The following is a 25,193-nucleotide window of genomic DNA, read 5'->3' on the forward strand; positions in this document are numbered from 1 at the left end:
AACGGTTTCGCTTTTCTGAAAACTAAATGCCCGTGAAAATGCGAAATGTTATACTTTTTGAGGAGTAGAATGCAAAAACCTGCTGACTTATTTTGAAGCGTACATAAATGTCAATTGTCACTGTCAGCTTAAATTGGGCGGTGGCTAGCTCTCTATTCACTTGTTGAAACATAGGTTTGGATATTTCCTTAAACAAAAGAAGCTACCTAGGTTTACATCTAATAAAACAAAGCACGGTGTACTGAGACTCATTACGAATAAAGTAGGACTTATCATCCTATTGAAAATTTGAAATCTTATATTTCAGTGAAATAAGAGGGGCAAAGGGACGAGTCTTTACTTCAATTACAGAAATGGAGAAGGTGTAACCAAATTGGAAATTTACCAAAGCAAACATATGTTTTATTGAATACAAGCACATCACATACAAATTTCGCGCCGCATGTATATATCATACTACAGACATAGTCAAGAACGTGCACACCTTAAGAGAACACACATGTGATATCCATAGGAAATAAACATCCGCTACGTATTGCGTATTGCCGATAAGACCACAAACGGGAAATTGACGAATGAGGAGGTTAAAGATTCCCAGGTGAATCTAAGCGAATCGCGGTTTAGCGATAAGAACTAGACTGGATGCTTTATGAGCTACAAAACCAGGTGACTCTCTCATGTCAAGAACTTCCTCTTTCATCCCATCAGAAAATCCCCAGTCAAAGTGATTCAGGAGATGAGCAAGGGTGAGTTCAATTGTAGCCATCCCGAATCCAATTCCAGGGCAACCTCTTCTTCCTGCACCAAACGGTATAAGCCTAAAGTCTTGTCCTTTAAAATCAACGTCGTAACTGCCAAATCTTTCAGGATAAAATTCTCTGGGCTTATCCCATGATTTTGGATCCCTACCAATTGCCCAACCATTCATAATGACTCTAGTTCCAGCGGGGATATGGTAGCCTTGCAATTCAACATCTTCCATGGATTCTCGAGGAATCAATAAAGGAATAGGAGGATGCATCCTTAGAGTTTCTTTAATTACTGCCTTTAAGTACTTCATTCTATCGATGTTTTCCTCTGTGATCTTTCGTTTACCTCCGGTAACTCCTCGTACCTCTTCTTGTACTCTCTTCATTGCTTTTGGATTCTTGATGAGCTCTGCCATCGCCCATTCAATTACAGTATATGTCGTGTCTGTCCCAGCTGAGAACATGTCCTATAAGATAAAAGTGCATAGATTCAGGAATATGATGAGACCGTTTAGTTGATCCATCCTGTGTTGTGCAAGTTTATTATTGTGTATATGACTAATTTGCTTTTTTATGCCTATTTTCATAAGTTTAGCTAACCATTTGGTGATCATGTGGAACTTTAGCTCTTAAACAGATACGGACTCTTTGAACTACGTTAATGTTCTACCAGCCAATTATGATCCACACATCAAAAACATGTATGCTACACATGCATTAGTTAATCTACTTTGTGATTCATATGGATGTTGGCCCACCCATTCTATGGAATTAAATTCATCCATACAGCTCATACAGCTCCTAAAGCATAACGTAAGCTGGTGAACCAAAGAAACAAAGCTAATTTATTGACAGTATAGGGAAAAAGCTGTGCCAAATTCCTTTTACCAAAGGATCCTGCCACTGCACCAAAACTTCACAGGTCACATTGCAGTATCAATTCTTCCAAAATGCACTTTATATTCATGTTGAGTGGGATTTTAACATGGGTTGCTCTGATCCATATCAAAGGATCATGCCACTGCATCAAAATTTTGTAGTTTTATCTGGATCGAGGGTTATAATTATACTCTTAACACCTTCATACTTGATAGGCGCTTAGATACCTGAACCAAATAATGTGTGTGTGTGCTCATGTTTGCTCCTATACTATATACACGCATATATGTACATGTGTCTGGACTTGTGTTCACAGAGAGAGAGAGAGAGAGAGAGAGAGAGAGAGAGAGAGAGAGGTACCAAAATTATGGCTTTCAAGTTGTCTCTGCTTAAGGAAATGCCTGCCATGTCATCCTTCTCATCCAGCGAAAGCAACACCTCCACAAAACTCCTATCCTCCTCATCATTGCTTGAAGTACCCTTATCATGAAGATGGTCATCCAATACTCTTTCAAGAAAGCCATCCAATTCTCTAAAATTCTTTGTCACTCTTGCATCAAGCCCACTCAACAAATCAATCCAACCAAGCCAAGGGATGAAATCCCCAACAGGAAATGATCCCAACAAACAAATAAATTCTTTAAGCATCTCACTAAAATTATACCCTTCTCCTTCCTCTCCAAAATATTTCCTTCTTAAAGCCACTCTACATATTACGTTATTGGTAAGATTAAGTAGCATCTCACTCAAATTAACTACGCCATTGCAAGATTCACGTATTTTCTCTACCAAAAGTGACACCTCTTCTTCCCTTACTAATCGAAATGATTGCACCCTCTTAAGGCTCAACAAGTGAACGACGCATACCCTTCTCACTTGCCTCCAATATTCGCCGTAGGGCGTAAATGCCACATCGCTATCATATAGGAGCCTTTTGGTCATGCTCAAAGGAGGTCGACTTGCGAAGATTAAATCGTGCGTTTTCATGATTTTGCAAGCCATCTCTGCTGAAGAGACTACAACAGTGGGGACACTGCCTAATTGTAGGAGCATTATCGGCCCATACTTCTCTGATAAAGCTTGCAAAGAGCGATGAGCTAGCGAACCTAGCTGGTGGAGGTTGCCTATGACAGGAAGTTTCGGTGGAGAGGGGGGCAAGTTTGATGTATCTTTCTTCTTGGAGAGCTTGAAGAAGAAAAGCAATAAGGTAAACATGAAGGTGATTGTTGTTAGAAAGAGAGGCCATGGTTGAACTGCGTAAACTAGATGCTTCATCTTGGAACAACTAGTGCAATGTCTATAGCTTCTCTAACTAACTAGATTGTGAAACCTTTTAAGGAAAGATTGAGGCTGTTGCAAACTGAAGAAACAAACAAAACAAATAATTATGGCGTCTTGTTATCTTTCCAAGTGCTCTTTTTACGTATCTTTGTATGAAAATGGTGACTGCTGACCTAAGCCGTTAGGGTAACTTCTCTTGTCTGAAGATGCATTTTCAATAATACATTCAGAGAACCATCTAACTTTATGACAGCTTACCGAAATCTGTCCTTTTCTTAAAATGTGTTGGAAGGTTAGAGGAACTTCGAGTCCAGCTGATGTCAGTATTCGACGACTTAGAACCGAGCTAGGTTGAACTCTGCTCGGACCTACACGTTAATCGACGTCAGTCGAGGTCTCTGTATCTGCTCCAAAATTTTAGAGCAGTGCTATTTGGCTCGGGGCCCACCCCCTGTATCTGTGCGCGTTGGCTCGCGCGTTAAAGCGCGAGCCAAACATCTTTTTCGAAAATTTTAATCTACTTACTTTTTGGGATGATGAATTTTTACTGACATCGAACTTAAAGCCTGTAGTGTTGTTCACAGATTCGTAATTTTGTTTTGATGGGGAATATTTTGAGAGCTATTACAGAAACTTTGTATTGGTTAAACTTTATATATTAGGATTTTAGAACAAATTTTTGTTTTAAACCCATTTCAACTTTTTTTACCGAAATCGACCGACTCCCTTTTCATTTAGCGGAATCGACCCACTTCTCGGCCACGTTGCTGACGTGGCCGAGAAGTGGGTCGATTCCGCTAAATAAAAAAAAGTCGGTCGGTTTGTAAAATAAAAAGGTGGAATGAGTTTAAATCAAAAAATTCTTCTAGGATTTTATCATCATGTTATGGCGTAGAAAATACCACGAGAAGAAGAGAATACCTAGATCATTTACGGGGAGGGAGAATTTGGTGAGCGTTGATCACATCTCTGTAATATGTACTCTTTCGTAGGATTAGTACAGATTATATGATTCAGAGTATCATTTCCTATTTGATCCCTTTGAATTCCATATTCGAAATTGCAATCGGATCTATTCATTAAAAAGAATCGATTCGATACATTTCATACGTACCCATAAATGCTATATTGGATTTGAATCAGATTTCATATTAATCTATATTGATTGACTGCCTCCACTTCTCAACCTAAGGGGCTGTTTGGTTCGCTATTATAAAGGGTGGAAAACTCAGAAAACCCCTCCACGTCAGATTTTTAGCCCTCCACGTCAACTTTTTTGTTTCCGTTCATTTCTTTGTGCCGCTTTGGTTCGCTCGAATGGAAGAGAGAAAACTCTGTTGAAATCGCCGCCAACTAAGATTTTTTTCCCTCTCCGATTTCCTTCCCCAACCAAGTAAAATTGATGAAAACTCTGCCATGTCAGATTTTTTTCCTTCTCTGCTTTGTTTACAAAAGTTTTTTTTTTTCTATGCGAACCAAACACAAGAAAAATAAATACATTGGTTTCCCATCATTTTTTATGTGCGAACCAAAGCAAAACAATCTATTTCTTGAAAAAGTTTGGAAAAATCAAAACTTGTGTTTCTTTACATGGAATTGCATTTCTCTATATCAAGGAAACAAACCAAACAGTGACATGGCATCAGCTACGTGGATGAAGTGACTCAAAATTAAGGAAATTCATTTCATTGTTTTTTTTTCCCGCTTTGTGTGGAGGAATTCGAAGGGGACCGCTTAGTTTCTAAGAAACCAACAAAACAGGCAGTGTGTTCTTGCTTTGTGATATTGGTTTCTACAATGCTTCCCTAGTATCTGTAGCAAAAGGTAAATAAAATTCAAGTTTTTTTTATATTAGACTCTAAATTTTCGTTAATTCTATATTGCACAGAAAATCTTTATATTTCTAAATTATCCCGAAATTCGCTAAGTTTATTTTAAATAAGACCCCAAATTTATTAATTTTTTTGAATAAGACCTCCAAATCTATTAAGTTGTTTTTGAATAAAACCTCCATTATAAACTAATATAAAATTTGGGGTTATAGTTTAGAACTATGAAGATTTGGGGGTATAATATAGAATCAACGAAGATTTGGGGTTCTCATATTACAAAAACCCCTAAGGTGGTGTTTGGTTGTTTGCAACTAGAGTTGCAATGCAAGTGTCACTTGCATGCAACTGAGACGTTGCAACTCTTCTTACATGCAACTACATTTGCAATTGTTTGGTTTAAAATTTAAATTTTACAACTTATAGTTGCAGCTGTTTGATTATGCTTATAAATTAACATATGCAATGCAACTCATAAAATATTTTTAAAAAATAATATTTTTTAAAAAGTAATATATTTTTATAAAATAATATATTTTTAAAAAATAATATAATTTTAAAAAATAATATAATTTTAAAAAATAATATATTTTTTAAAAAGAAATATAATATTTTAAAAATAATATAATATATCATTTAAAATATATATTATTTTTAGAAAATTATATTATTTTAAAAATACCATTATTCAAAAACATATTATTTTTAAAAATATATTGTTTAAAAATATATTATTTTAATATATATTATTTTTAGATAATATATATTATATTAAATATATTATTCAAAATTTATGATTATTTAATATATATTATTTTAAAAAATATATTATTTTAGAAAATTATATTATTTTAAATATATATTATTAAAAAAATATTATTCAAAAAATATATTATTTTAGAAAAATAATAGTATTCCTGGAAAATTTTATTTTTCATAAAATATATTATTTTAGAAAAAATATAAATTTTCAAAAAATATATTATTTTAAAAATATATTATTTTAAAAAATATATTATTTTAAAAAATATATTATTTTAAAAAAAATATTATTTTAAAAAATAATATATTATTTTAAAGATAATATATTACTTTAAAAACTAACATATTATTTTGAAGAAATTATTATAATAATAATTATTTTAAAAGATTAATGTTTTTTTAAAAACATTTTTGAGGAAATTATTATAATAAGAATTATTTAAAAGATTATTTTAAACCTTTAATGAATTTATTTTTAAAATATTAAGTAATGATTTTGAATTTAATAAATTTAGGTCAGTTGCAACTAAGTTGCAACTATGACTTGCGGTCATTTTTGACGTAAGTCATATGTTGCAACTGAGGCTTGTTTTGCAACTGTGGTTGCAATTGCAACGGTGAGTTGCAGCAAAACAAACACATGCAACTGGTCAAATTGGACCTAGTTGCATGCAACTGGAGTTGCAACCACTCCAGTTGCAGCCTACCAAACAGCCCCTAAATACAAATTTGGGCGATTTAGGTATTAGTGCTCTGAATCTTCAACAATTCCATTTAAGTCCCTCATATATATGAAATTATTCATATGTCCCTCAAATTTTAAGGGGTCTCGCAAATTGGTCCCTCAATTTACTAACGTTAAATTCAAGGAGAATATTCTCTTAATTTTTTGAGAACTTCCAGTTAAGGCCCTCAGTAACCCATTTCGTAACATTTTTAAACTAAAAACTCCACTAACTAAAAAACACAATATCTACAAGCATAATCTTCCCTGACAATCAAAAACTCCCCCCAACCCATTTCTAAGCTTCCGTAATTAGGAATTTGGGGTGAAAAAAATTAAGTTGAGGGGTGTTTTGGTAATTAATGATGTTGGGTTCAGAGTTAACTCAACCATAGTTTCAATAGCTAACTGAAAAGCTAACAGGGGGACCAATTTTGCAAGACCCTTTTAGATTTGAGGAATGTATGAGCAATTTCAAAGATATAAGGAACCAAGATAGAATTATTGAGGATTTGAGGGACTCATATCTGAATAAAATAATGATAGGGGCACATCTCCGACCACACCTCCAACCCCACACACACACTCTCTATAGTGATAGTGGACCCTGCATGATATTTTTAAAAAAATATCATACAGAGTCCACTATCACTATAGAGAGAGAGGGAGTGTGGTTCGAGGTGTGGTCGGAGGTGTACCCTGAATATCCTAAGGTACTGTTTGGCAACCAAAAAAAGTGTCTTATCTAAGAGCTTGTGTCTTATTGACTTGGTCAATAAGCTAGTAGAGCTGTTTGGTGACAAAAAATAGGAGGAGATTATTTTGGAGATTGTGTCTTTTGCAAGTAGCTTTTAGAAAGCTACCTCAAGTAGCGTTCGTCTTTGGGAATGAGCTGCCAATTTTTTTCTTCCGTTTTGCCCATAATAATTCTAATTTTATATCAATAATATTGCATGTCTCTTTTAGTCATTTAACAAATTTAAGCTAGTTGTACAGCTACTTTTGCCAAACAGCTCTAGTCAATCAACTAGCTACACAGCTAACAGCTTTTAACTATAATTTCACAGCTTTCAGCTAGCTTAACAGCTTTCAGCTATAATCTCGCAGTTTTCATTAGTTTTGTCAAATAGAGCGTAAATGTTTTGAGCGAAGCAGACAACCATCTTATCTGTGTCTTTTCAAAAAAAGAAAAATAATAATAATAGAGCGTACCAGACACGTGAGGCCCTGGGCACTCGGATTGGATATGGGAGGCTCTCCCGTGCCCACCATTTTGTTGGCGCTCGGGGGGCCTCTACCTTAACTTGTGGCCGCGTTTCTCTTTATATTTTCTAGTTTTCCTTTGTTTTTTTTACCCCCTCACTCGTTTCCCCTTACTCTCTCTAGGATCCTCCCTTCACTGAAGTCCTCTGTAAGTTCCCACCGTCTCCGCCATCTATTTTAACCTTATTTTTTTCATGTGTAATTTCTTCTCTTTCTTGAGTTAAGAGTGTTTGAGAAGGATTTGTTGGCCCTTCAATTTATTTGGATTCATGTTGAATTTGAGAAGGATATCTAGCAATTTTTCAATTGCGTGATAACCTATGAGTGTGAAGTGTGATTTTCTGCGATTTGGACATTGTCATGTGCAAAGCAAGGACTAGCCTTCTCACTTGAGAAATTTTCCTAATGTTTAGTGGGTAACAAAGTTTGTATTATCCAGTTTAACCGGGATGTTTCTGCACCTAAACAAAAAAAATTTACTCGTTCGAATGGTTTGGAGGTAATTAACGCGCAGGAAGAGCAATGTCATTATGTTCAGCAAAGGGATGCATAAAAACTAGCAAGAACATTACCTAAACCTTTTGTTTCAGCGTCTTCCCAGTACGATGCATCCCCTTGAATCCCAAATCCTCTGCACGCTCAACAGTTATAAATTGTATTCTCTATTTCTTGCGTTGATGACCGTTGGCTGCAGTATCATTTTTCATGAAGTGTTATAAGTATCCCATTCCTCTTAGATAAGTCTTTGATATTTTAGGATGATGTTCTTTCTTCACGCAAATTGTGGTCCCTAATTCCTATTAATCAAAGCAGATACCATAGAGGGTTGGCAAAAGCAATGTAAACAGACAGCATGAGAATATTTTCTTCTTGTGGTTTAATGCCTGAAGCGTATTCATCATTTCGTTTGTGGTCACAAGTTATTAACATGTTTTGCTTATCACGGTAGTCATTAACTTTCTTGTATGTCTTATTAATGCCTACAGGTTCATTAGGAAATTAGCTATGAACATCACATTAGCGTGTTTTAAATGACTAACACTTGAGGAAAAAGTTTGAAAAGTCTAGTTTTTTATGTTTCACTTTCATGCTTGGTCCTCCTAAAACCATGAAGCTGCAACCCTCAAAGTTTACAAATTTCAGCTGGGGTAAATAGTAGAACTAACTTATATAATGCTCCTACTTTTCAGGTAGCATGTGAAAAGAAACGGCTACAATCATATCGTGTGTTGGCTGATATATTCTTCTGAAAAGTTGCAATCATCATATTATATTGTTTGTATTTAGCTTCATGTTCTTTGCTTGAACTTATGGCTTGCAAAGTTTCCGGTGGGGCCGTGGCTTTTGATAGGACTGGTTTCACTGAGCAGCGTAGACGACTCTGCACACCCTCTAAATCTTTGCATTGTATTGACTCCAATCCTATAAACAAGAAGATAGAAATAAGTAGAGGTAACGTGCATCTATCAAAGGGATCCTGGCTTATCAGTAGACAACCTCACTCTTATGCGCGCCCCAGGAAGCATCCAGTTTTATGTTATTCGATGGGTTCTCAGAGTAATGAATCCAGAGAGTGTGTAAGGAATTCTGAGGACTGTAAAAATTTATCTAGGTATGTTGTCATCCCTAATATGCCTATTGCCCAATACATTAATTAGTTGTATGCTTTAAACCGTTGAAATGGTATGATGCAGAGTCCTTAAGAGTACTGAATTTGGATTTTAGTTATTTCCTTTATGCATTGTGAAAAGTGCATATTGTTTGCGGCTGTTGTCACATGAACTTTATTTAAGAACAAACGTGCAAAAAGAAAGTGATTCCTTATTAATTTGTGTTATTTCAAAGTTGGAACATATCAAGTAAAAAAGTTTTATGTTTTTTCCCAGCTAACAGAGGAAATGAGCTGGCTAGTTGTCATGTCATGGCTTCATTAGCAATTTATAGAGACTAATATGGCTAATGTGGTTGTAACTATACCTGCTATATGTAGTACAAGTCATGGCTATCATTAGCAATATAAAGCAGCTAAACATGGCTGCTATTAGCAATGTTTATCAGCTTTAAACTACTGTAATAATTGTAGTTTTTACAAATTTTGCTAATTTGATATTTTATACCTGACCTGATGAAAAAGTGAGCTTGGATTATTTGTGCTCACCCATTCAAGTATGGAAAATTGTCAGTTTTCCATATTCATAATCATTAAACTAATTTCCTTTTTCTGCATTACGATCATATGCCTTTTGACGTAGAACTTCTGGGAACTACATAAATACGAGAGAAAGTGGATGTTAGTTTTGCCATTTCATCGCCCTTCAAGTGTATGTAAAGTAATTAAGTGTCACGTCTTCTGGTGGCATTTGCACTCTATATAAACATCTCCTAGTTCATGTGTCAAATATCAGAAATTGCATTCAATCTAATCACCAGAGATTGATTTTTTTTCCTCTGCTGTTAATTTATAAGACATTGCATTGACATCTGTCTATTTTCTTTTTCAGTGAGCAGCTTGAAAATGAGCAAACAGGAGGATGTGGTACTCAGGTCTGTGATAAAGTCATCAATGCAAAGATTTCTGCTTATTCTATTGTTTACAATGATGCAAAATACGTAAATGAAAGGGCCCGTAATGACATTGTCTTGCTTTCCCGGTAAGTTCATGTTCTCTATGTGTAAGCATTTCCATTTTGGTTTAGGAATAACGAGTACTTTCGCATTTCTAAGACAATTATGCATTCTTATTGTCATCCTCAAAGCTTGACTTTACAGTAGTCCATTATCAGTTTCTTCAGCAGACATTGTATAATTTACAACTTCAATTCTTCTATGAGGAGCAGCCATAAAATGAATTGTCTCTTGGAATGTTTTACAATGAGGTGCAGAAAGATTAGTGCACACAAATACCTGGCATCGATAAGGGATTGATAACTTACTTCAATTCGTAGAAATCTGATGTGGTGATTGATTTAGTGTTGACATTAATATGTTGTCATAGTCAAAACGCCTGCATGTTTAATTTTTATACTCAATTCAGAAATTGCTCTGAGTTATCATAATAGAAAGCTTCTGGCAATATGCTAGAGACTGCCTTTTATTCTTAATCACAGTTCTCTTCATGTTATTTGAATTTTGTTTATGTCTGCTTTGATGCCTCAGTGGCATAAGACAACTAGATGATCGTGCACGTCAAGATGTTGCTGTTCTAGGGTTGGGCATTCTGAGGCTTGACGGTATGCTTGCTAGAATTAAGTTGAACTTTCTCAGATATTATTTCTAATCATTTTGAGATTTGCACATTTCGCCTAATGTTTTAGTTTGTTTTGCAAGCTCGTGCAAGGGAGGACACAGAGAAGATTGATCATGGAATGAAGAGAAAAGCTGCTTGTTTGCACCATATAACTTCAGTATGTGTTTTTTGCTACCCATGGCTAAACATAAATTCCTTGTGTTACACTTAATCAATATATGATTATATTGCTTGCCAGATCTTAAAAGATAAAGCCAAGTCTAAATTGAAGCGAGCAGCAGATCAGCACTGGAGTGATGGGGCCTTGGAGGTATACAATCTTTCTATGATGATTCTTGTTTTCGTTACCTTCTAATTTCTTTACTCTTCATTGCTATCTTACTGATGTTATTTTAGAAGTTGCAATTAGTACATTTTCAAATGCCAAAATATTGAGCCTACAAGACTTCCAACTTAACTAGAAGTAAAAGATTGAGTTCAAGATACAAACCAAGGGTATCATACGTTTTTGGATTAACATAATATTTGATAATTTGAAAGTGAAAACAAAATTAAAAATTTATTTTTTTGAGAAAATGACATTTCACTTGTTAGGAATGGACCTTCCTACATGTATGAGAGATATATATATATATATACATATATATATATATATATATATATACATATAGAGAGAGAGAGAGAGAGAGAGAGAGACTAGGCATGTAGATGTAGAATTGCCTATTTTCCATTCTACATAAATGTAAGTTGGATCCGTCATTCAGGGGGTTAGCCTGCACAGTCCAATAAGACCCAACTCCAACATCAAGGGTCGTATCCCTTATCCTTTTCTTCAATTCACCTTAGGAACTTATCCCGCAAGAAAATATTGATGTTACCAGGATTTCATGCTTATTGTTTTTCTATGATTTTAAATATAATGCTTAGTTTAAAATTAGTTAACCTTGATAGAACTCTCATAGCTTTCTAGTGAATATGCACTAAGAAATTTGACTTTGATCGAAAATTTTATAATTGGTATTTCTTTGACATTAAAGTAGAAGTAGATTAGTGCATATAAAATCTCACATGACAGTGTTCTCGGTAAACAGACATTATAACAAATAAAAGAAACTCTATCTTGTGGTTGTGGGAGCCGTGCTAATTCGATGCTGATTTAAGCGTTTTGGTATTCTTTGTTAAGTAAAATAGTTTATGGTCATTTAGTGAAAACCCCTAGTATTGATGGTTTTGTGAAATTTGTCCATGATTTTAATGCAAGTTATCTTTGGATCTGTATTAAATCATGGCATAACCTAATCTGGTTTCTTATAAGAAACTTTGATCTGTTGCTAGGCTGATTTGAGACGAGCTGACTTTGTTGTTAGGCGTCGGGCAATGGAAGATGCATTCATGGCTTTGAAGGTAGAAACACTATCCTTTATATGGCCTATTATACACAAGAATTCATCTCTCATGGAATCTTCTTGAATATCTGATATAAAATTTATGTTTTAAGCAGGGATATGCATGTTTTGTCTTTTTACTCAATTTGGTCACAGTTGTTGTTTGCATTTGCATGCAATTGATTTGATCGGGATTGTGCTGATTTATCAATTACAAATGTAATTGTGTTGGACCAACTGCGTCTTTTCAACAATAAATTCCGGATTTAGCAGAAGCATATCATTTCCACGAGTGAAATTAATATTGTATAAATTTCAAGTTTAGTAACTAGTATTATATATTATTACATAAATTAAATGCCATTGATTAATTAGTTATTTTCTTTCTTTATTTTTGGTGATGTTACAGTTTGTGAGGAATATTCATGACATGATGGCAAGCAAGTTGTACCAGCAGTAAGCTTTTTTTGATAAGAAATATATCATGATAGTTCATGTTTATTGTTGTGTATCACTGAAGGCTATTTGTCTTTAAGACGAATGTTCTATAATGGATAATATATTACTTTAACTTAATTTGTCTAGGCCTGAGAAAGAAGGTTCTTTCACTATAAATGATACAATGGGATTTATTACACTTGAAAAGAATGGTAATTCACTTGATCTTTTGGCTAGGGACGTCTCTACAGATCGCATTGCTGCAATACAGGTTTTAGTTAACCCTATTTCTAACTTTCTATTCTATTTTTCTTGATGTTTATAGAATTCATTATTATTGAACTTGAATGAATAATATTCAGGATGCTTATTGGAGTATGGCATCTGCCTTGTCTGAGGCTGATGGAATTGATTACACTGATCCTGAGGAGGTAACCTTTTGAATTTGCTTTCTAGTATGTACAGTACATGTATATGTTTTATAATTATATATTACTAACTGTTTTCCCATTTTCTCCGAATGAAGCTTGAAATGTTAGTATCAGCTCTCATTGATCTCGATGCAATGGATGGAAAAGATAGTGTCTCGCTCCTGGCTGAGTGTTCAAGCTCACCTGATGTTAGCACAAGGTACTACCATTCTATACTTTTGCTTGATCTCTATTATGACACAACTCATCCACCTTCCTTTTCCCCCCATGAATCAAACTAGTATAGTTCTAAAACTTCTTGTCCTGCAGCACAAGTTTCAGTTTGTTGTGGGTCATGTCGGAATTAGGTAGATTTCTTGATTAAAATTTTTAATCATTCCAGCAGTGTTTCAAAGATTGAGAGTGTGAGAGCAGATGAATGGTTCTGAGTTTGAATTTTGTATCTTGATGAAACTTTCTTACAAAGGTTCAGGGTGTAAGAGCCGATGAATGGGTTCTGAGTTTGAATCTTGTAGTGAATACTAGATAGATGCACACATTCCTCAAAAAATGAAATAGATAAAGAGAGAAATAACTAAGGAAGAAAAAAGTCAGGGAAGAGTAAGCCTCTGGGATTTTTCAGAAATTATTTACCCTTACTTTTTCTCCAATACATTTAAGCCCCCCTGATGCGGAGGAAATAATTGATGCTCTTTGGAAGAAATTGGGACGTGCAAAGGCAGGGGAGGATTGAAACAAAAGGGTACTTTCGGGCAGATTCTGAGATGCAATTTTGGAGAATTGTATCTTTTGACTCGCTCCATAGAATCTTAATTATTATGTATTTTGGAAAGCTCAAGAAGTGCTCTATTAATATATTCTCATTCGCTATTCCAGATAAGTTTCAGGTTCGAATATATTAATTTTCAGGATCAACTGTGGTGCAAATTCTGGGTTTTTTTTTTAAGTTTTCTAGTTTTTATAGAAAGTTTCTTGATGTTAGGATTTCCCTTTGCTTTTGGAAAAAGGCGTTTAGTACTTTTGTTTTGTTTTGTACCCTATATAAGGGGAACGAATTTATGTAGGGTTTGAAGCTTTTTATCATTATTTAGAAGGTTTTCTATTCCTAGGGTTTTCTAAGGTTTGTACCGTTTTGCTCGTACGAGAACGAGTAATTATCTTTTCGATATACTTTCGCTACATCACCCCCGGAATCAATGGTTCACCTATTTAACCCCTTCTTAGAATCAATCCTAAACTTTCTGTATTTAATACAAGAATTCAATAATATAAGGTAGCTAAACTGGTAAAACTTGTTGGAGTTGACTCAATTTCCAACTAAATTTATTGGTGTAATTTTCTACATGCAGATACAATTTTGCATGGTCTTTTCGGGCATGGTACATTCGTTATTTGGCTAGAAATTCTACATGAAAGTTGTAGAGGTACATGCATAGTTTACTCCAAGCTTTGAATCACATGAATCGGAGCAGTATGGATGGAGTTATGGTCAGTCAAATTATCCTACCTGAATCTGGACAGATTTGTGTATTCCCAAACATTTTGAAAGATGAAAAGGTTAATCAAGGCCTATAAAAAGGCATGCTCTCATTGTGGAGAGGAAATCAAAGGCAAACCAAGGGTAATCTAAGTTTTTCACTTGTTCTCTTGAAAGTATAGAGAGTTAGAGTGAATGAGAGTCTTGTGTTGTAGAGATCTCGAGTCTTGAGTAGGGTGTGTGAGGATTGTGTGGAAGTCGGCGTTGTCGGATGTGCCGTGTGTGCCTTGTACCCATTTGTTGATTTCATATAGTGAAGTATCCTCCGAGCTCTGAGCTCAACCCATGGTTTTTCCCATTTGAGTTTTTCACTTAAATCCTTGTGTTCATTCTTTATGTGATTATCTTTTATCTTTTTGTGGTGTTGAGAAGTTTCGCGGTTCGTCAACACCAACAAGTGATATCAGAGCGAGGTTGTGGTGTTCTTAATGGCTGAAGACAAGTCAATAATCAGCGATGTGAAGGTTGAGTTGAAGCTATTTGATGGACGAAGCAATTTCATACTATGGCAGCGTAAGATGAAGAATATTTTGATTCAGTAAGATCTACACATGTGCATTATGGGGGTTGAGCACAAGCCTGAGACGATGTCTATGGAGGCTTGGAACAAGGCAGACCTCAAGGCGATGAGCTCGATTGAGCTGCACTTATCCGACGAAGTCACCTACAACGTGATGGAGAAGACTACTTCCAAGGGCAAATGGGAGAAGTTAGAATCTCTATATGGTCTCTAACAAGTTTTTCTTAAAAGATAAATTGTTTAATCTTCGTATGGAAGATGGAGATGATATTATGGATGATATAATGGAGCATCTTAATGTGTTTAACCATTGTATAACGGATTTGTTGCGAGTGGAGGTCAAGTTTGAAGAAGAGGATATAGCTTTGCTTTTGCTACGATTCTTGGCGTCGTCATTCAAACATTTCCGGATCACACTCATGTCTGGCAAGGAGACTCTTCGGTTTGAAGAGGTTGCTCAAGACTCCATCTCTCATGTCAAAATGAACAAGAGCATGGGAGTTGACTTGACAAATGAAGACCTACTCGTCAAGGAGTTGAATGATCGAGGTCGATCCAAGGAGAAAGGTGCCAAGTTGGATAACCGCGAGAGATCTAAATCCAAGAGCCACAAGGATAAGGAGTGTTACTACTGTCATAAGAAAGGTCACTTCAAGAAGATCTGCAGAAAGTTCAAGGCAGATCAGAAAGAAGGGAAGAAATCTGAAACCACCTCTATGGCTGGAGTTGCCACGGAGAACAGTGCCGAACTTCTTTCAGTTTCATCGGATAAAACTATTTCTAATTCTTTGATTCTTAATTCAGGTTGCTCTTTCCATATGTGTGCAAACAGGTTTTGGTTCAACACATATGAAAAGAATGATGGAGGTGAAGTCCTCATGGGGAACAATGTCGCGTGCAAGGTCATCGGCTTTGGCACGGTGAAGGTGAAAATGTATGATGACATTATTCGCACTTTCGGCAACGTGCGACATGTTTCTACACTCAAGAAGAACCTGATTTCTTTGGGCACTCTAGATGCAAGCGGCCTCACCTACTCCTCAGGCGGAGGAAAAATCAAGATTTGTTAGGGCTCGATGGTGATCATGCGAGGAGAGAAGCTTCCCAACAACTTGTACAAGCTTCTAGGAGATACTGTCTCAAGGGAAGTCATATCCACAACTTTCAAAGAGGACTCTTAAGATTGACTCTGGGGAAGACTCAACTCATCTATGACATCTTCGTCTTGGCCATATGAGTGAACGGGTTATGGAGGAGCTGCACAAGAGGAAGCTGTTGAAGAACATGAAGACTTGCAAGTTGGATTTCTGCAAGTATTGCGTACTTAGAAAGCAATGTAAGGTCTCATTCAAACCTACAAACACGGTGAATCGTGCAAAAGGGATTCTCGACTATATTCACTCCGATGTATGGGGGTCGGCACCTACAAAATCTTATGGTGGTGCTCGTTATTTTGTCACCTTCATGGATGACTATTCACGAAAAATTTGGGTCTACTTTATATGGGAGAAATCCGAGGTCTTTGAGAAGTTTAAAGAAGGAAAGGTAGAAGTAAAGAACCAAACTGGACCGAAGATCAAGTATTTACGAAGTGACAACGAAGGTAAATATCGTGATGGGAGGTTCCTAGCATTTTACTAGCAAGAAGGCATTACGCGACACTTTACCGTGAAAAAAACTCCACAGCAGAATGGTGCGACAGAAAGGATGAACCGGACTCTCATGGAGAAAAAAAGATGCATGAGACTTCATGCAGGATTGCCCGAGTCTTTTTGGGCTGAATCCGTTAACCATGCTGCCTACATGGTTAATCGGTTACCATCTAAGCTGCTGAACTTCAAATACGTCAAAAAATTATGGTCGGACAAAGAAGTTGACTATTCTACCCTGAAGGTTTTCAGATGCAAGGCGTATGTTCATATTCTGAGTGACGAACGGAACAAGCTGAAGCCAAAGTCACTCGAGTGCATTTTTCTCGGTTTTGAGAAGGGAGTGAAAGGCTACAAGCTGTGGAATCCGAAAAACAAGAAGAAAGTGTTGAGTAGAGATGTCGTGTTTGATGAAAGACTTAGAGCTGAAGCTATTGTGACAAAGATAAGGATCGTGAAGAGAATCGTTGTCGTACTGAAATTCCTTTGTCAGTGGAAGGATATATTCTAGAAAGTCAAGCTAAGGTGGAGCAACACGACGAGCAGCAACAAGCTGAAGAGGTTCATGTAAAACCTACAAGCATTGCACAATCAAGACAGAGAAGAGTCATCAAGCCTCCTCAATGATTCGGATGGGAAGATGAAGCCTGCTATGCACTTTTAGCTACATGTTAGCTTATGAAGCAGCTAAAGCTAGAGTATGACTTGCTTTGAAGTTCCGGAGTCTAACTTCTTAGATTCCGAAGATCCATGTTCCGAAGACAAGTGTTCGTGATTCAGATGAAGATTGACATTCCGGAAACTCGTATTCCGAAGACTAATGCTCCGAAAATACAGTTTACAATTTCGAGTGGCATCGGATATCTCGCCAAGGTGGAGATTGTTGGAGTTGGCTCAATTTCCAACTAAATTTATTGCTGCAATTTTTTACATGCAGATATAATTTTGCATGGTCTTTTCGGGCATGGTACAGTCATTATTTGGCTCGGAACTCTACATGAAAGTTGTAGAGCTACATGCATAGTTTACTCCAAGCTTTGAATCACAGGAATCAGAGCAGTATGGATGGAGTTATGGTCAGTCAAATTACCCTACCTGGATCTGAACTGATTTGTGTATTGCCAAACATTTTGGTAGATAAAAAGGTTAATCAAGGCCAATAAAAAGGTATGCTCTCATTGTGGAGAGGAAATCAAAGGCAATTCAAGGGTAATCTAAGTTTTTCACTTGTTCTCTTGAAAGTATAGAGAGTTAAGAGTGAAGGAGAGTCTTTTGTGTTGTAGAGATCTCGAGTGTTGAGTTAATAGAGAAAGAGCGTGAGTGAGGGTTGTGTGGAAGTCGGCGTTGTCGGGTGTGCCATGTGTGCCTTGTACCCATTTGTTGATTCCATATAGTGAAGCATCCTCTGAGCTCTGAGCTCAACCCGTGGTTTTTCCCGTTTGGGTTTTCCACGTAAATCCTTGTGTCCATTCTTTATGTGATTATCTTTTATCTTTTTGTCATTAAGAACAAGAACCTGAAGTGGTGTTGAGAAGTTTCGCGGTTCGTCCACACCAACAAAACTCTGTAATTTAGCAGAAGATTATGTACTGGAGGTACAAACGAGTGAAAGAATTGAAATTTCCTTGCTGGGTTAAAAAACTTGTCTATTCGATAACTAGGTAGTGGAATGTGTTGCTGCAGTTTAGTAGTTCATTTGGCATCAACTGTCATTCATCATAAGACCAGAATCATGAAATCTGTAAAAGTTCAGTTACTTCACTCTGAACTTTAAAAAGATACAACATAGCATATACAGGAGCCCTATTTTGGTTCCTTTCGCCATCTTACAACTCTATGGAAACTTATTTGCTCATTGTTCATGACACTTAATTAATATTTTTATTTTCTGAAGATGGATTTTTTTTTTTTTTTGAAGATATCCATGTCTTACACGTACCCTTTTTTTTTAACTACTCTCCATAGGCAAGCTCTCGCAAATGCATTGGCTGCAGCTCCATCTATGTGGATTCTAGGGAATGCTGGCATGGGGGCTTTACAAGTAACAATTGATAACTTCATTGCAAATATGTTTAATAAACTAAAGTTTACATGCAACTGTAACAGACTAATATTCCTCTTTTATTTTTGCCTTGTTTTGGGACCCATTTAAATACAGAGATTAGCTGAGGACAGCAACCCTGCCATTGCTGCTGCTGCATCAAAAGCCATTGATGAACTAAAGCTACAGTGGGAACTTGAAGAAGGTGATAGTTTGAGGTTCTTGATGAATAGGATCTCTCAGGAAACTGGAGATGATTCTGACTCTGAGGAAAATGGTGACTATCAAGTGTAAGGTGATCGTATTGGTTTCTGATCGAGTGACTGCTCGAGATATGCTCTCAAAAATATTATTTGCAAAACGGTGAATATAATCGAAAGACGACGCAAACATTGTATACAGTTTCATGGGATCCGATGATGTTCGGTCCAAGGAAGGTTCTCATGAAATTGATACAAAAAATTCCATCCGATCATGTATCGTAAGTTATAACTAAAGAAGATTGGCCTAATCCTGGAGATTGGGCTTCCCAGTTGTAAGAAAAATATCTTACAAACAAGAATTTTAAGTTGTAACAGATTTGATTGCCTAATCCTGAAGCTTGGTTGACATGATAGGTAATTTTATAAAGGGCACGGCTTGTGGAATTGGTGTGGATTTTGTCAATTTATATTCTGCCAAATTCTAGATTAAAAGCCCAGTTTTTTCATAAATTATGTTTTCCAGTATGGGTTCTGCATAGTTTATGTTGATTTCTTCATAATTGCAGTGTGTGTTAGTATTAGCGTTGGCAGGGGAGTTCATATTGATTTAAATATCTGGTGTTTAAAGGGGTGGATATTTTTCAACTTTCATACAGAAAATGCTAATATACAGGTTCCTCTCTTTCAAATCTAACTAGATGCAAGACTCTTTCTTTAGAGAAAACGGTAAAAGTGTTGGCTCAAAAGGCGAAAGGTCAATGTGTCTTTGGCAATGTCTATTTCCAATTTCGAATTATTAGGCATTGTCATACTTGTGTTGGCTCAAAAGGCCAAAGGTCAATGTGTCTTTGGCAATGTCTATTCCCAATTTCAAATTATTAGGCATTGCCATACTTGTGCTATTCACTTGGGTCTAAACTGCAAAGGCAGGTCCCGAGGTTTACTTGACTAGTATTAAGCCAAGGTTCTTCGCACCAAAAATAAAAAAAGAAAGTGTAGCAGTGACTGAAAGTGGTTCATTTTCATACTTTTCAAACAACTGTTTACCTTCTACTTCAAACTGGAATGTTTAAGAGTGAACTATAAGATTTTTTTAAGCAAAATATACATGGGTTTGTGACTCAGGTAATCAAACCTTGGAAGATGCATTAACACTTCCCTTCTAAATCTTTTTTGAGAAATTCAATAGAGCTGTTTCGAATTTACAGTCCTCTAATTACATTGTTGCAGATAGGCGCCCTAGATTGAATTTTTTTGACTCATTTGCCCCGATAAAGACTCAATAATTTCACCCAGAGGCAATATCTACGAAAATTTAACCGAAGGTTAAAAAGTAAAATAAATAAATTAATAAAAAAATAAACCCACAGGTTATCTGCTACAATGGAAGTATAGGGGTAGTAAGTTTAAAACAGCAATACTACAAAGGGTCTAATACACAATTAGCCCTAACAAATATACCTCTGGATAACCCAACCAGTTACCAATTCTAAAAAGTATGAAGCGTTACTACAAGAATGTACATGGCATTAACAAACCAAACACTCATTTAAACTCCACATTATTTTCTACAACACTGACTAATTTTTTTGTTAACGGCCTTCGGACATTGTAATCGACATCTCATTTGCTGTTAATGATGCTTGATTGCTTGTTGAAGAATCACACTCGATAGGGCTTCTTGCTGAAACGTAGCCTGGCTGTTTAGGCTGAGGCAATGATGCACTCTCTCTGCCCAACATTAACACAACCGAGGACATCGTTGGCCTGTCTTCTGCTCGCTCTTGGACACAATAATCCCACCCTAATGCACCTCAGGGATTCATCCAATGAATACAAGTTACCTGTTGATTTATCCACTAGTTCCAAGCTCTTCCCTTCTCTCCACAATGTCCACGCCTAAAAATTTTAAGCATTGCATGCCTTAATTTGTGAAGAGTAAAAAGCAATATATAACCATGCAAATAGAGTTAATTGTAGATACACACCTACCTTTACTGTAGGACTATTTTATTCGCACTTACACCCCTTAACTTTCCAAACGGTTTCCAATTAGATTTAGATGTCATACGGAATCATGTACAGACAGATTATATTTTTCCTCAGTTTAACTTTAAAAAATGTGAAATTCCCTATAATTTGAGGGCAAAAAAGGAATTTACTATCACATGAATACGTGACATCTCAACCTAACAGAAAAATAATAACGTCTGAAATTCATGGAATGTTTTCCCGAGTAAAAGAAATTAGCAAATGTAAGTGCTAATGAACATCCTCTGTTACAAGAGGTGTGTATCTGTAATTAATCCTTGCCGATATGTAAATTTTTCTCCTGTATATTGACGACATAAATACTTACATGACCTAGTAGATTCATGTCAGAATTGGCTCCATAGAACCCTCGGTTCTTCTTTCCGCTTATAATTTCAATTACCAGGGCACCAAAGCTTAATACATCAGATTTGACGGAGAAAAAACCATCCATTGCATACTCAGGAGACATGTATCCGCTGCATTTAGCATTAGATTGTTAAGAAATCATACTTTTGATGGGTAGTCATCAAATACTTGAACTCTTGAAGGGCAAGGACTTACTATGTTCCAACAACTTCTCTTGTATTTACTTCTGTATCATCTCCTCCGAAAATCCTTGCCATACCGAAGTCAGTTAATTTTGGGTTCATCTCTTTATCAAGAAGAACATTGCTAGCGTTGAGATCTCTATGAATGATTCTGAATCTAGAGTCTTGGTGAAGGTAGAGAAGTCCTCGAGCAATCCCCATTATAATGTTGTAACGGGTTTGCCAGTCAAGTAATACACACTTCGATTTATCTGAACAATTATTTTTTAATTTTAGTGTCAGCTAAATAATCATGATTACATAGTGGCTAAACTCTAAGATTAGATGAACCAGTCACTGACTGATGTTACTGAACAGCTTGATTAATAGTTTAGAGGTTAGATGTCACTTTAGAGTCTATTAAACTGTAATAATGCCAGGAAAAAAACAAGAAAACGCAAAGCTATGCACTTACCAAAAAGAAAGAAATCTAAGCTTTTGTTGGGCATATACTCATATATCAACATCCTTTCTCCCCCCTTGTATGCAATATCCCAACAGCCTAACAAGGTTTTGATGCTGAAGCTTGGCTATCAACAATATCTCGTTCTTGAATTCATCGATCCCTTGAACTGAAGTCTTCGCAAGCCTCTTAATTGCAATTTCTTGCCCATCACCAACTACTCCCTGTAATAACAAATTCAATTTTTTTTGTTCCATTTAAATACTTCTCATCTTCAAAATTAAAATTCCGGGAAATTGAGGTTATGAAGTTTACCTTGAAAACAGGCCCAAAGCCACCTTGGGCCAGCTTATTGTCATAGAAGAAGTTATTGGTTGCAGCTATAATAGAGCTCAAATCAAGCAGGGGTAGCTCTAAGTCACTGCTCTCTGACCCTTTGTACTTATTAACGATTGTACCTGATGCTCTGGCTGTATAACAGTAGTATACAATAGCAAATACGCAATGTTACTGGACAATGAATAAAAGTTTTATCTACATATTTACCTAGTCTTGTCTTTCTCTTCTTTCTCAGTACGCAACAGTAACCGATCCATGCAAGCATTAAGATGGCTGTTGTTGGGATTCCGAGGGCTAATACAAACGCTGAGAGAGAAGGCCAAACACAATCAAAATAACGGCATGAACACAAACAAACGAATTTTACGTGGTTCGGCAAGTTGCTTACGTCCACGGGGCAAGAAGGGGATGTGCTTTCACTAATAGAGAAGGAGAGTACAAATAGAGATTACAAATTCACTAAAAATCTCTCAAACAAACCTCTCAAAACTCTCAAACAAAACTCTAACCAAATTGCTCAGAAAACTCTCATTTCTATGCACAAAACAAACCCATTTTCAACTCTTTTTTTTCTCTTTTCTAAACCGTTTCATATATATAGAACTCGTTGAAAGTACCATCTGTATACTATGTACCGTTATCAGATCTTAGTGTCTTCAATTTCTTCCCTATCATGTTCTCAATCATTACCTTCCACTTCCTGAATGCCTCGAACACCTCTTTCTTATGCTTCAGAAAATAAATCCAAGTATACCTAGAATAATCATCTATGAACGAGACAAAATATCTAGAACCACCCTTGGAAGTTGTCTGAGTCGGACCCCACACATCTGTGTGCACATAATCTAATACACCTCTGTTCTTATGTTTGTTTCTCAGAAACTGGACCCTGTGCGTCTTTCCGTACACACAATCCTCGTAAAAAAAATCCATGCAAAGTTTCTTCAGATTCTTCAGCAAACCCTCTTTACCAAGCAAATCTAGACCCTTCTTTGACATATGCCCAAACCGCCTGTGCCATAATCGTGTGTGCTCACATGTGTCTCCACCACTTCCATTAGTTCCAACTCTTGTATTCCCTGTCACCGTCGTCCCCAAGAGAGTATATAAATTATCGTGACGAACACCCTTCATCACTACTAGGGAACCTCGAACAATCTTCTTCACTCCGTTCTCTGTAACAATCTTGTAGCCACCGGAGTCTAAAGCACCAATTGAAATAAGATTCTTTCGCAAGCTCGGGAACGTTCCTCACATCCGTTAGGATTCTGACCACTCCATCATTCATCTTGATTTTGATATCACCTAGCCCCACCGTTTTACAAGCATGGTTGTTCCCCATCAGTACGGTTCCATTGTCAATATTTTTGCAGGTAATAAACCACTTCTTATTTGGGCACATATGGTAAGAGCAACCCAAATCAAGAATCCATTTTTCGGAGATATCATCACCATCCGTGAAGACATAGCGTTCATTCTTGCTTCCTTCCTCTGAAACGTAGCTCGCCTCTTTCTTGTCTTCTCTCCTCTCGGTCTTGTTGTTCTTCTTCTTTCCACCTACTCTTTTGTTAGGACAATCGACCTTGAAATGCCCTAGCTCACCGCATTTGAAACACGATCTTCCCGTAAGAAGTCTTGATTTTGATCTAGACTTTCCTCTCTTGCCTTTTCCTCGCTCATTGTCGCTTCCTCTGGCAAATAGTCCCTGAGCTTGCTCCTTATTACCACTAGTGGCCATATCACTAGTTACAATTTTTCGAAGATCATCCGCCAGAAGCATCATTCTAATCTCATCCATCTTTAAATTGTCACCCACAATCATTAGTGTTTGAACCAGATTTTCATAGGACTTCGGTAAAGAAAGAAGTAGTAGAAGTGTTTGATCCTCGTCTTCTACTGTCACATCAATGTCCTTCTAGTCCAATATGATCCTATCAAACTTGTTGATGTACTCCTGGATTGATGACCCTTTCTCCATCTTGCATGTATACAATTTGGACTTTAAGTAGAAGTGTTTGATCCTCGTCTTCTACTGTCACATCAATGTCCTTCTAGTCCAATATGATCCTATCAAACTTGTTGATGTACTCCCGGATTGATGAGCCTTTCTCCATCTTGCATGTATACAATTTGGACTTTAAGTAGATCCGATTAGTTAGACTCTTCGTCATGAAGGTACTCTCTAGTTTTGACCACACGCACGCAGCCGTTTTATCTCCATTCACCAAGAAAACTACATCCCTCTTAAGACATAGGATAATTGATACTCGTGCTTCGAGATCTAACTCTTCCCAATCCTCATCTGACATATCTTTGTACTTCTTCTCTTTTTCTATCAAAACCTTATGCAATTTCTGCGAAATCAATGAGTTTTTCATCTGCATCCTCCAATAGGAAAAATCATTCTTCTCATTGAATTTTTCGATCTCATACTTTCTTACTTTAATTGTTTTACTTGTAGACGTCATTCTCCACTTGTTTTAGTAAACCGCTTCTCTCAGAAAATCCAACAAATACCTTGTGTGCACCACACAATACCCAAAACACCGCCTCAAATCGAGAGATTTACCACCGCCAATCTGATCAAGAGGCTCTGATACCAATTGTTAGGCGCAGAGTCGCGCCCTCACACTGCGAAAGCGATATAACCTGAGAGAAAGCTCTGACTTTTATTTTTACAAAAGCTCAAGTCAATCTATATATTCTCGTTTCACAAAGAAAACAAGAACAGAAGTAATATATCTCAACAAGATGAGATATACACTCTTCTCAATATCAGATCTAGGTCTGAATATCGAGGAAACCAACAAGCAATAGCCAACACATAAAAAACAAGTGAGACACGAGATTTACGTGGTTTGACAAACTTGCCTACGTCCACGGGGAGGGGTG

General features: G+C 36.5%; 3 protein-coding genes across 4 annotated transcripts; 1 reads left to right on the forward strand and 2 right to left on the reverse strand.

Annotated features, from left to right (window-relative positions):
* Positions 407-2,915, reverse strand: LOC109829254 (cytochrome P450 71A1-like). Its single transcript, XM_020396437.1, has 2 exons — positions 1,989-2,915; positions 407-1,216 (listed from the first exon to the last, which is right to left on the reverse strand). The coding sequence occupies exons 1-2, from the start codon at positions 2,901-2,903 to the stop codon at positions 605-607; spliced, it is 1,527 nt and encodes a 508-aa protein (XP_020252026.1). The 5' UTR covers positions 2,904-2,915; the 3' UTR covers positions 407-604.
* On the forward strand, positions 7,518-19,382 carry LOC109829255. Of its 2 annotated transcripts, none has more exons than XM_020396438.1 (13): positions 7,518-7,635; positions 8,678-9,099; positions 9,989-10,138; positions 10,644-10,717; positions 10,815-10,891; positions 10,973-11,044; positions 12,070-12,138; positions 12,529-12,575; positions 12,705-12,828; positions 12,920-12,988; positions 13,084-13,187; positions 18,660-18,735; positions 18,853-19,382. In XM_020396438.1, the coding sequence occupies exons 2-13, from the start codon at positions 8,798-8,800 to the stop codon at positions 19,027-19,029; spliced, it is 1,341 nt and encodes a 446-aa protein (XP_020252027.1). In that variant the 5' UTR covers positions 7,518-7,635; positions 8,678-8,797; the 3' UTR covers positions 19,030-19,382. The 2 variants fall into 2 exon arrangements, with proteins under 2 accessions (XP_020252027.1, XP_020252028.1); XM_020396439.1 differs by having other exon boundaries at positions 12,795-12,828; positions 18,853-19,063.
* LOC109829256 (receptor-like serine/threonine-protein kinase SD1-8) lies at positions 20,308-22,708 on the reverse strand. The gene is given in 8 exon segments (XM_020396440.1): positions 20,308-20,732; positions 20,734-20,837; positions 21,298-21,448; positions 21,534-21,771; positions 21,975-22,050; positions 22,052-22,186; positions 22,278-22,432; positions 22,509-22,708. Coding segments are annotated over 8 exon segments (1,119 nt in total). The 5' UTR covers positions 22,567-22,708; the 3' UTR covers positions 20,308-20,530.

Source organism: Asparagus officinalis, chromosome 1 (assembly GCF_001876935.1).
Source record: "Asparagus officinalis chromosome 1, Aspof.V1, whole genome shotgun sequence".
Classification (NCBI taxonomy): Eukaryota; Viridiplantae; Streptophyta; class Magnoliopsida; order Asparagales; family Asparagaceae; genus Asparagus; species Asparagus officinalis.